This window comes from Rhipicephalus microplus, unplaced genomic scaffold (genome assembly GCF_043290135.1).
Source record: "Rhipicephalus microplus isolate Deutch F79 unplaced genomic scaffold, USDA_Rmic scaffold_55, whole genome shotgun sequence".
NCBI classification, from domain to species: Eukaryota; Metazoa; Arthropoda; class Arachnida; order Ixodida; family Ixodidae; genus Rhipicephalus; species Rhipicephalus microplus.
In genome coordinates, this window is record NW_027464628.1 from 1,154,919 (window position 1) to 1,167,956 (window position 13,038).

General features: G+C 44.0%; 1 protein-coding gene across 1 annotated transcript; it reads right to left on the minus strand.

Moving 5' to 3' along the window:
- Positions 1-317: 317 nt before the first annotated feature.
- On the minus strand, positions 318-11,728 carry LOC142788355 (uncharacterized). The gene is made up of 5 exons (XM_075884913.1): positions 11,300-11,728; positions 6,218-6,280; positions 3,980-4,068; positions 663-822; positions 318-565 (listed from the first exon to the last, which is right to left on the minus strand). Exons 2-5 carry the CDS (start codon positions 6,219-6,221, stop codon positions 318-320), a joined length of 501 nt encoding a protein of 166 aa, XP_075741028.1. The 5' UTR covers positions 6,222-6,280; positions 11,300-11,728.
- Positions 11,729-13,038: the final 1,310 nt, after the last annotated feature.

Genomic DNA, 13,038 nt, shown 5'->3' on the forward strand with positions numbered 1-13,038 from the left:
GTACTGGTATTTGGTACAGAAGATCGAAAAAAGTCGTTAGGAAGTAAATGTTGAAAGCGTATGTCCCCCACTTGCAATCCCCACATATGTCCCCCACATGGTAATCGAGAATATTCATAGTTTAGAGCATTTTTTTGTAACTAAAACATGGTGATGGTGCTTCCGAATCAGCATAAGCTAGCCGAACAGTGCACCACCGACAGTCTGCAGACTATTTAATCTTTGTTTTTTATTTATTTATTTGGTACAACAAAAAATGTATACATTGAAAAACATATATACACAACTAAAAAAGGCCCGCTCTACTGCAGGTCAGGTTACGTTGGGGGCACAGTGACAGTGGTGCTGTCAAGGCCTTGGCTGCTGTGGCTGGGCAGGAAGCCAGCTGCCGCGAGCAGCCGATAATCTGCACTCTGAGAGTGGGGATCATCGGGCTGCTCCACAACAAATGCTTCTCTGAAGCGCCGCTTCCTGCCCCCACAGCGATCACCAGACCCTGGCAGCCACCTCTTAATAAAGTTGAGGGCCTCCGCCTGGTCGCACCCTGCTTTTTGGCAGATGACATCTGCATACAAGAACAGAAATACCATAGTACACATGAAGCACTGCAGTACAGAGAATACACAAGGGTACACACACATAAAACAATGAACAAGTCTAACCTGTCACTAATCTACAGAGCCTCAGGTTCACAAAGGCCCTTTTTCCTTTTCTGACATGAAGGCTGTACAGCACTTGCACGTCATGTGCCAATACAGCCTTCATGGCATTCACACCAATTTCTCGGAGGCCACGTCCCCCAATCTGCAGGAGGTGCTTGCACTGTAAAGAAATGCAAGAAGCATAGATGGGGTGAACGCAACAGCACATCGAAATGTTTTCATGATAAAAATCTGCAAGAAGAGGACACTGAAAACAACAACTTGAATTTTTGGGCATCACAACATTTCATTGTTTTTTTTACGCTAACTTCAACTCACTTGACCTAAAATGGTTTCCACATCAGCCCTCTCACACTCAGTGTGAGAACCTTTCAGAGTCCTTCTCTGAATGCAGTTTCGCTGTTATGAAATCAAATACAACACTGTTATAACCCTTAATAAATATTGATTCTAGCTATGAAATAGTATAATTACTTTTTACAGTGCTCAAATTCCAATACACGTTTCTTCGAGGTTACAATGTCTTTGCCTGAATGTTGACCAGGAGTAGCTTCTACAGGTGAAAAACGATAAAATATGTGGAATTCAAAAAGAAGCTTGGACATGTTTTTAATCAATGCATTGTAAGCAGAGCACAACAAGATAAATGAACATGATCAAGGCGTACTAAGAGGCAACCTTAGAGCGACCAAATCTTGGTCATAGATGAAACTGATAGAAAAATAAAGGTCGCACTAGATGGTCGCACCATTTGCTGTTTATATTTTTCTGTGATAGCCAACAAAGAGGCATGTCGCTATAGAAATCTCATCACAATAAACAAAGGTGCATTTTTCTTCACACTGCGAAATTGGGTGCATGTTAGATTTTTAAAAAAGTAAGAAATCGGCTAACACAAGGCAGGGTGAACTGTAGCTCGAAGTAGAGAGAGCCGCAGCGGACACGAAATAGGGTGATAAATGAACAAAATTACTGAATGTCTGTTTTAAGCAGGCTATTGCTAGTCACTGCCCATCAAACACACGATGCCGCCTACATCGTCTGCTAGCTTAGAACAGTTCACTCGGACTTCACAGACTATAGTAAATACAGTCGAATCTCATTAATTCCAACACACTTAATTCGAAGTGACGCTGTGGTCCTATCAAAGTTATACCGCGCTCCGAAAATGCTCTCAGCACCCCGCCCAATCCTGCGGTGGCACTTCAGACACCTTATCGCTGTGCTTGAAGAAGAAAATGAAGAAAAGGAAAGAAAAGACTGCGGTGGAATGTTTGCCAAATGCCAATCTGCGACATTCCTGTGCCCCGCTTCGGCTTTTTCCGTCCCTGCCACGTAGAGACCCTTCTCCTCTTAACACTGCGCATGAAGAGAAAGAGGGGAAAAAAAGCTGTCGCAGAGAGTTGGCTCTCTCATGCCGATCTGCAATGCGCCGGTGTCACGCTTCCCTGTTTTTCGTTCCTGCTATGTAGAGACTCTTCTCCTTTCAACACCGCGCATGAAGAGAGAAAAAAAAAAAAAGCTGCCGCGAAGTTTTTCTCTCTGGAATGCCGATCTGCTTTTCTCCAGGTGGAGACGCTCCTCCATTCTCATCATGTGCTGGCCACGCTCCGGCTGCAGCGCAGATGGTAACAGTGGAAACACAGTTGTCTTCGAAGAATGTCAGCACTGGACATTGCCGCGCGCAACTTCTTTTGCCAGGAGAATACTGAAGCCGAAGTACAAATGCTTTGCAAACTGCACGCAAAACTTGTTGACTCGTTGCAAGGCCAACGTGTACAGACATGTATTGACTACTTTAATTAATGACGGATGTCCTGTAATTTGTGAATAAAGCTTCTCCATGCACATGCATCACTACATGGTGAGCCCTCCGCTCGTTTACCGTATTTACTCTATTCTATCGCGCCCTCGATTGTAACGCGCGACCGGTTTTAGACAAAAAAAAAAAAACCTAAGACATCGGTTGCAACGCGCTCCCTTTTTTCTCGTTGGCCCGCTTGATCACACCACTCGCGAAAACGACTCTTTTTGAGAGCGTCTTTCGTTTAAATATGAAGTACGGGGGAAGCTTATGCCTATCTGACGTGCAACAGAGCATTGCTGTCACTCTAGTTTTACCGTGGCCCGATGTCAGTACACAAACTTGCTTCGCCCCCTTCTCCTAGACGGTTGTGCTGCCAGGCATGTCGAAGTAAAGAGGCGTGTGATCGGCATTCCCGATTTGCCCAAGCAGGTAGCCGTTGTTGTGCCGCAAGTTTAGGAGGAACCTCTGAAGACTCTGAAGCTTTTCTTCGTACTCCTCCGGCAACTTCCGGCATATGCCCGTTCGCCTTCGGAGGGAAAAGCCTTTTCTCTTCATAAAGTTCGTTAGCCAGCACCTGCTCACTTTAAAATGGCTCTGCATTAGCCCTTTTTCTAAGGCTAACTGCATAGCCTGCACTTGGAGCAGTTCTGTCGTCACGGGCCGCTGTGCCGCTCACTGCTTAATCTCATACTCGCCGAGCAGCTCTTCAATTTGTGGAAACCGACCCTGCTGTGGTCCACTGAAGCCTTTGCGTGAATCTTTGCTGTCGACAATATTCTGCTTTTGTTTCCGCCAGTCCCGCACGCACGTTTCGGGAACTCCGAATGACCGCGATGCGGCCCGATTTCTGTCCGTTCCGGCACACGCGACGACTTTTCTTTTAGAAGCAGCATTGTAGTGCACTCGTCGAGTTTTTGGAGTCGGCCCTACCATGCCGTCGATGCTAATGTACTACAAGATGACGAACTCCTCAGCACACGTATGAAGTGCCGCGCATGGGAAACACATAGGCAGAAATGACCGACGCGCCATGCCGACGCACGTAGGGGGCGGCCATTTTGTAAGTGGCGATGGCAATAGAATGACCATATTCATTTTTTTTTTCGTACTCGATTCTAATGCACATGCGATTTATGAACTCTCTTAACCTGAAAAAAGGTGCGTGTTAGATTCAAGTAATTACGGTAACTTTCATTATTTTGAACTTCTTTTAATTTGAACAAATTTTCTGGCCTCTTTGAGTACGAATTATTCATATTCGACTGTAGTACAGTGGCTCATGAGATAACCTGACAAGTTTGTTTCCCGAAACACAGTATCTTAAAGCAGTACTAAATTTCTGCATGTTACATAGGCATACTAAAAATCAAGAAATATACACCAAAGCCGCAGCCACAGCTTTACTCTGCACAGCTGCCTCTACTTCTCCAATTGTACCAGCAGGCAGCCGGGGAAGGTCAGAGGGGCGCTGTGCTGGCTGGGCGTGCTGAGGCACGGACAAGAGCCGTACCTTGTGCTTCAGCTGTCGCACCTCCTGCAGAACCTCTCTTTGTTGCTGCCGGATGCCAAGTTGGATCCGCAGGATCCGTAGCAATAGAGCTGAAACATACAAGAGTACATACCATATTTACTCACACAATTTGCATCCTCACATAATTTGCTCACCAGTATAATTAGCCAGCCTGCTTTACTACAAGAAACTTTTTGCTCGCATACTTTGCCCTCCCCAACCAGCCTGAGCCACCTTGCCAGCACACACACAGACACATTTGACTTCATGATGCTCTGGTCAGGCACATCTCTTGTCGAGCAGGCGAGTGCAGTCGTACACAAAATGGACTGAGTGCAAGGTCCCTTCTTCCATGAACTTTTATGCTTTCCCTAGAATATCGAACTTGAAAACTGAAACCTGTTTATGTGCAGTCCGAAATGCCTAAAGGTTTGCCTCCTATCTTCCCACCTCTTCCACGGCAAGAATGTATTCCCGAGACACAGCACAGATGTTGAACCCGTGCAAGGACCTGTCACATCAACTAGATGAGGCAGGTTTTCGCACTCATTTTTTTTTTCGGTTTTGCCATCTGGCCATTGCGTTTTTACCGTTCCTTGTGATAGGCTACAATAATTATATACGAGGCAGATTGCTGTTATAAAGCTTACCGAAGAAAACTGACACCGTGCTACCGCTAAGCACATCAGCGTGGAGTTCTTCGACATGCAATATTCAGTATGGAAGCCAGCAGAAGAGTGCGTTGAATAAGACTTAGCATAGAAGCTTGGGTGTGTTGGTTAGATATCGGAGGGAACACAACGCAATAGAAGACTGGGACAAGGAATGGACACACACACACATGAAGGGCGACACACACAGCACTGTGTTGGCATCGCGCTTCCTTGTCTGCATCTTACTTTACGTTGGGTTCCCGACAATTATTGGAGAGTACTTATGTTCTCTGGTATAACCCTGTCGTGGGAACTGGTTTTTGTGAGCACTGCTCGGAAGAACTTCAAGAAAATGGGGGCATTTGAACAGGCTTAGCAAACGAATGACAATCCGCTTTGAGACAGCTGTGACAGCGCCTGCAACATATATTCCCAGTTGAGCTTTTAGGCCAGCGATTCCTACTAGCTTCGCACATGACCGGATTGACAAAAAAAGTACACATAATACGCGAGTATATACCGCATTTGACTCTGTAGCTTTGATGAACCAGGCAGATACACAAATTCATCCAAAACTCCATTGATTCTGTTGCAAAATTATTCAACAAACAAATTGCAATGTTATCCATGTTACTATACGATTGTGGCACTTTACCATTGCAGCTTTCCAGGAGGCACATATAGTGCAGCGTTAGTTCACCACTCGCAGTTAATTGTATGCAGTAGGTTGCTCACAGCAACTGACTGCATGCAATGGTGAACATCTTGCATGCTTGCACCGCTGTTTCAGCATGCTGGCTGCTTCCCATACGGCTATCAATTGATGTTCACAAAATTGGGAAGATGAAGAAAGACTACACAGTGCCCTCTGGCCACCCTATACTCCAAACCTCCAGCCAACAAACAAACAAAAGAAACAGAAGTATGCAAATGAATATTATTCCTAATGCAGCTGGAATGGAGTGTAGTTTTCACCAATTCTGTGTGTTAAGTCAAAATGGAGTGAGTTAACTCTATAAAGTAGCTTTTCTCATAACAGTGTTCACTCTATTGTAACACAAGGAGTGACTTCATAGCATCTAGAAGGAAAAATAGAATCTTCAGTATTTGATAGAAATGTGAGGCTCTACCTTAAAACAACAATAATCTGGAAAAAGAACTCATTACATTCGAAAAAAAAAAGTAGCACAGTTGATCCCCTTTACAAGAGACGCTGATGTAACAGACAAACGGGGATAAGAGGCACCAGTGTGCAGGCTGACATTTGGCCCATCATGCATCAGGCACTCCGTAGATGCGGCTGTGCAGCCGGGAGCCCTGCAGTCAAGCATGCTGAGCAAGACTGTTGACCACTGTACAATGACACATTGCCACAAAATTTCAAAACTTCATTTCACAGACTTCTGCAAAAGCTTCTTACACTCTTGCATAATTTTTGCACAAGCTTCTCTCATTCTTGCGTGATTTTCGTCAGAACATATAAGTGTTGGTTTTATATGTCCCCAAAAACTTGCACAATACAAATAGCATACATTAAAGTCTATCACTTAATACGTGCATAGTGTAACAATGAAAGGAAACTCACGCATGGTTTGCTCCGAGCTTTCCCCGTGCGGTGCCTCCTTGAGCCTTGGAGAGCACTGTACAGCTAGAGCAAAGTAGCATCAATCCAGTGTTAATGGCAGGTTAACAAGACAACAAAACTAACCCCATATTCATAAACACTCCCCGACTCGACTTTCACCCTTCACTTGACAGAGTTGAGCACTGTGCCGCTGCTCGTTTGAAAGCGACGCTGCGCTACTCGAGAATCACAGCAGATTATTGCTGACATGCAGCAATTTTCTCTGCTTAGAGACGGCGCTCCCATCAGCCATCTCAAGTGAAGGTGAAGCGTTGAGTGGAGGGACGTTCTAGAATACGGGGGTAAGATTGGTTGCAAGAACACTAGAATAGACACACTTAATTTTTACACTTCATCTATATTGTACAGCTACACACATTCTGCATCCTTATAATGCAACATATACATACAGGCTTATAAAGTAAACACTGTAGGCTGCTCAAATAACACCTACACAAAAAAATTACCCAAAAGTGGCCATGCGCAAAGTACTTTTATTCGAAACTCACAAAACTTTTGCGGTGATGGAGAATAAATAAGACAGGTTACGCTTAGAGGCACATGAGACCTTCGCAGCTTTCATAAAGTACAAAAAACAATATGGTATGTGTGTGTGTATGTATGCATGAAGCTTCAGCCTTTACATACGGTTTCTTGAAAGAATCGACTATGAATTTTATGGCACCTGTGTCCTTCAGCGCAATTGAAAGCCTGCTGATCAGTGTGTGCAATTGTGGAATAGTTACATGGAAAATGGCGTGAAACACATAAATCAAATTTTTCTAGCTAGAAAATATGCAGCTGTGTATACACAACACATGCTGCAAACAGTGGGAGGTGACCACAAGAGTGATTTGAGTGTAAGCGGCAGTATTCCGCATTCATGCACCCCGCCATTTTCAACTGTTGCCCAAAAGCAGCACCACTTCAGCGTGCTACTTTTTTTTTTACATCATAAACAGCACGGAATACAGCGAGGATGAAAACAACATATGCAATTAAATTTTGAGCACTATTTATGGTGCGCATGATTGATTGATTGATATGTGGGGTTTAACGTCCCAAAACCACTATATGATTATGATAGACGCCGTAGTGGAGGGCTCCGGAAATTTAGACCACCTGGGGTTCTTTAACGTGCACCTAAATCTGAGCACACGGGCCTACAACATTCCCGCCTCCATCGGAAATGCAGCCGCCGCAGCCGGGATTCGAACCCGCGCCCTGCGGGTCAGCAGCCGAGTACCTTAGCCACTAGACCACCGCGGCGAGGATGGTGCGCATGAAAAAAAAACAAAAAAAAATAGGCCTTTGTACAACGACGAATTCATAATTTGCCTTCACGGACCTTCTGTTAGGCTGCACCACATACAGATTTTTTGTGGCTTTCAAAAGAGATTTGAAAAAAAAAATAATAACCGTGTTTACTCTCGTCATGAGCGCACTCACTAAGTCACCCTCATTTCAGTCGCCAAAATTTTGAATTTTTTTTTTCTTCCACATATTAAACACACACCTTATGTTCATCCGCTGAAGTCCCACAGGCTTCCCCCCCCCCCCCTTGCCGCCTTCGCTCGCTGCCACGTGCCATTTTATTTTTGTTTCTATTTGTTCACGGAACGTCCCCTGTCTTTTTTAATTATCCCTTGTAACATATGTGGCATTATCTTCTTCCCGAGGTGCCACAGGTGCTCTGCTATGTAGATGCACCATTAAACTAGTATTTTTGATCAACTGTGCATTTCTGATGTTTACCTTGCAAGTACGTAAAACTGGCATGCTTCTTGATCTACGATACACATGTGGCTTGTCTCACTTTGAAGGAAAAGTTAGCATACAATGGTGTGAATGCTTAGAATTTGAAATATTGAGGCAGCAGCACACCGGAGATGATCATATGGTAAAGAAACAAGTGCTGCCTTATTACTGGCAAGTTGTCACTTATATGTACAAATAAATTTTGCGAGCTAAAAAAAGTACAAAAGCACAGCGAGGCTATGATGTGGTTCAACCTGTGGATTCGCTTCATTTATCACGCCATATGATGAAGCTTCCTTTGGTAAAACTGCTCAGATAAGAAAAAAAGTTTGCTGTCCAATACAGCAACTATACAAAGTGTGCACGTGCATCTCGCAGCACCTTTTCGTCACTTCCGAAATGCGCCACCAACATGCCCGGGCACCAACCGAATCTATCGCCTACAACTGCCATGTTGTCTCCTCGTGCTTGCACCCGTTTAGTTTTGCCTCACGATGCAAGTTTGAGAAATTATGAGCTGCTAGTGAGGCAAGTTGATTTAGTAATCCACGCAGAGGGAGCAGAGCTTAGGGTGTTTCTTCGCTGAAAGTTATAACCTGAAATTGAGAACGCACATTCCGATTTTCCTAAAAGTACCAGCGTATTTGGCTGGTGCAGATTAACAAAAGCTACTTGAAGAAACTTTGCAATATTTGCATCTTCAGGTGCAACTTCATTACGGGTAAGTGCCATAGCCAAGTATTTACCTGCAAACAGATATAGCTTACCAAGATACTGTACATACAAACTTGTCCGCAGTTAAAATCATGATGGCGAGGAAGGCGGTTAAAATCGTGATGGCGATCGCGGAGATTTGGCATTGCATTGAAACAAACTATAAAGAATGGGAAACAATATTAGTTCACTTTGAAGTATAGCCGATCGGTTCAAGTTGGGCATCAGAATTTTTTTTAATTAGTCAATTAATTCTATACACGGTCTCTATCATGTTCAGTGACTCCACTGTACATTAGCGTACAACAAAAGCAAAATACAAAGTGAAAAGTGTGTTAAAGCATACGCGAAAAATAAAGTGATGACTGGCATTACCGCGGCACACACCACGCAAAGTCGCTATCTGCCTTGTATAATATTTTCCTCGACTATTTCCACAAATTGCAATCACCTTGTATAATATTTTCCTCGACTATTTCCACAAATTGCAATCAAAGAGGCTCAAGCTCAACATCAGCACTGTTTAAAACACTTGGGGGGGGGGGGCATTGCTACTTTGGTGGCGTAGGCCGTGACAATATATTCATAATATTATATCTCTTGTAAACTTGCCTAGCTCTGCACGACTAGTTTTCGATGGGAGCAGCTGCGCTTCGCACATCCACTCTTAAAATTGCGGCTCGAGAGATTTTGAGCTTTCACTTGTTTTTGGGCCAGGCAATTTGTAGTGAAAGCAAGATAATAGGCCTTCATAGGTTGTGGCGGGCAGCCGGTGTACGCCGTGGCTGGTATGTGTGTCGCACATCTTGATTACCTGGTCTTGTATCGAGTGAACGAGCGAGGCCTTCCTAATCCAATGAGCTCGTTAAAGTAAGACAACAAAAAACCACAATGCTTCCACATCGTTCACAGCAACAGATGACGAGCCCCCAACAAACCGCACTGCAGCACGTGAGCTGCCGTAGGTACCCAGGGAGTTACCCGGGCATGGCGGGAGAGGGCGACAACGGCAGAAGTGACATCACAAGAACACTATGTATAAAGGGGACATTTAAAGACTTTTTTCCCATTTTTAAACTTCATGCACTGTTCTGTCACAATTTATAGCTCAGAATAGTTGTATTTTGAAAAGGGCACTAATTCATAAGCCCAATGGTTCAAGGATGGGTGCATTTAGGGGGCCCATTCTACGTTTTACTTATGCCCTTCAAGAACTTGCTTACAGGGCCAAAGTCCTGTTTCAGAAAGAACACGCTAGTGCGTGGCCAGCAGTCCGTCAAGCATTAGTGCTGGTGAGATTTGGAAATGCAGCGCATGAGCATCCTCATCTGCTACTTCTCTGCTCATGCTCTCGGGGCTTACTTGCGAGGCACGGTCCTTCGCACTTTTCATTTTCACACTGTAAATCAACTGATACCAACTCTGCCTTCCATTATTTAATAAACCAATATTTCATGGTCACGAGGACGAGCTTAAAATGTTTGATACATCAGACCTGAACAGCATTTTGAGTCATCGAAACTTGCTAGTTGCAGCGAGCATTATGCGAAAAATATGATGTGCTTTATGGTGACAACTTGCAAAACACTGCAGCATCGATTAAAATCATGCATTTTTTGTGCTCACAGGAAATCCCTGAAGCAGGAGGCACTGGGCTAGATAAATTGCGCAGCTAAAATACGGATGCGCTTTCCAATGCTGTCATGCGTACAGGCGGAGAAATGGCAGACAAAACTGGGCGCACCCCGATTCTATGCGCATGCGTCCCATTCACAAGCCTCGCTGCCAGTTGGCACCACATGGCTCACTGTCCATGAGCTCGCTTGTTTCCTGTAACAGTGGACCATACGGTACACCTATTTAAAAACGAGGATAGAATGTATATAATGCAGCGTCTGATGAAGCCATAACGATGTGTTGCTAATGAAATCTGGAACTCTAGTTAGTACCCTTGTTGTTAACCAGCCGACCAACTAGCAAAAAGATTTGCGACTGAAATGATGGCATCTACACCTGCCCTTAAAGGGACACTGAACAAAGTTTTTGCCGCCGAGATTTTCAGCCAAAGCAAAAGATTGGGCCATGAAATTCATAGACAATAATAATTTCAAGCAGAAACTACGAAAACATACTGAATTTAATGAGCCTTTTACAAAATGCCGCGTCTAGCTCTTAGACACGGCGTTTTCTAAAAGGTCGCGACATTTATTTTTCAAGTTTTTTTTTTGTTATTCAAGACAAATCTACGGTGCACTGTTCACAGAAAAGAAAATTGCCTCGGTAAGATTTCTTTGCGAGCAGCTTACTCATTTTAAGGCAGGCGCGTTGATTCGTGAACTGAAGGATGCGAGTGATCGATCTTGCCTGCTAGTGGCTAGGCGACAAAGGCTTTACCTCATGTCCTGGTGTAGCTAAGTCACGCAAATGGAGCAGAAAATGTGCATTATCATTTATTTCACCTAAATATCACACGTATGTGACTTATTGCCGGTGACAGGTGATCAGGATGAAGTCGACAAGTTGCAAATCTGAACAAGAATTCACTCGAATGAAAAACCAACCTATACTCACGTGCACGGTGAAGTCGAACACGTCGTCCGTCAATGTTGTCTCTGATGCCCGAAGGAAAAGAGAAGGGGACAAGCGACGGGGTCGTCTCTTTCTATAAAGTCGGCGGAACTGCCAGAACAGCCAACACAAAAGGCATCGGATTGACATTCCTCCATCTGGGCATCAGTCGCTCCACCCGGGCTTGCAGCTGCTACTGGTTCTACTACTATCCTCTTCCCCGTGCCTCTTCCCGACATTGCAGTGTTGCTGCCATACTCGCGAACCTTTTTAAATTAAAGCACGCAATCATGTATTATCGTGCGCCATACTAAACTTAAAAACAGTGCGCCGGTACATGAGATCACGAAGCGCGGTCCACGCCATCACAAGAGCAATTAGAGAAATGAAACAAAGAAAACAAAAATGTATAAAATATTTTGTCTCAATACGATCCGCAATCCAGTTTCCTTCAGCGGCTTTTGGCTCTGTATGAACGGCCAAGCCAGTGCCAAGCCAAGCTTGCGTCCCTGATCAGCTGTTTGTTTCCGTCGAGAATTCAACAGTGAACTGGCAATTTGTTTAGATGATATTGCTAAAGGGCTTGAAATTGAATATTTCTCTACATACTACTGCTGTACTTTTCCTCTCTGTTTCCTGATCACAGTGATGAGATTGAGAAGGTTACAATTTAGAAAACAGCAAGTACAGCTCAAGCATTGCTAGTATCGCTGTTTCGGTAATAAAATGTTACAAAGATTTTGCCCCGCGACCTGCTTGCCGTGTTCGAGCACCCAGTAGAAATTTACGGTGCCGCGTTTGAAAGAGTTGAATAAAATTGCAATATTACGAAAGAAAGGCTCTGAAGCAACATCGCATTTTATCAGGCCTACACCTCCCACACCTAGACGAGTAAAACTCGTCGATATTATCTTGCAAAGCTGTGTATAATATTTAAAACAGATTCTTTAGCCCACGATGAATTGTTCTCTCGTGTGGCTTCTCCATTTGGTACTGTCATGTTAACTTACAAAGGCAACTTTCCATATTTAGTCTCTTTAGATGTTGCAAAAGCTTGACACGTGGTGTGTATGCCATACTGATAATTCTCCTCGTAACCTGGGTCCGCCTCTTTAAACAGCGTCGCATTTTATTGTTAGCAATTGTGTTTGTTTTATACTGTAAGCGAGCTGTGTGATTTCATCAATATTCACGAGTGTTCCCTGACTATACAAACACGTGCGTCTTATTTGGTGCGGTGCACGTTTGTATGTAGCAAAAAATGTCATTTCGTCAGCGTGTGTCTGCATACACTTGCATGCCCTGCAGTACGTGTACATAATTAATGCAGTAAGGACTGCAATGCATAGCCTTGCATGGGACATATATTCCATACACCCTCAGAGAAATGTTGTTTGTTATTAGCCTACTGTTTATCATTACATTTTTTTTTCGTTAAAGTTTCATCTCCATATAAAGCAGCTGTATACAGGCACGAGCTTCAGCAGCTTCCTCGTTGTTCCATTTTAAATAAAAACACCAAGCCTACCCGAATCAATTATCTGTTTGCTATCATTACTGTTATGTGTTCTACGATGTACACAAGGACAGTAGTATACAAAAAATAGGGAGGGAATTGAATGCCCTGCCTGCATGGCTGCGCCGTTTCACAAGATCAGGCGCTGCACTGTGAAGCTTCCTACCGGCCTGCAGAAATTCAAGGGAGCGTACAATAGCGTGGTTCAAGAGGACTTGTGGGGAAT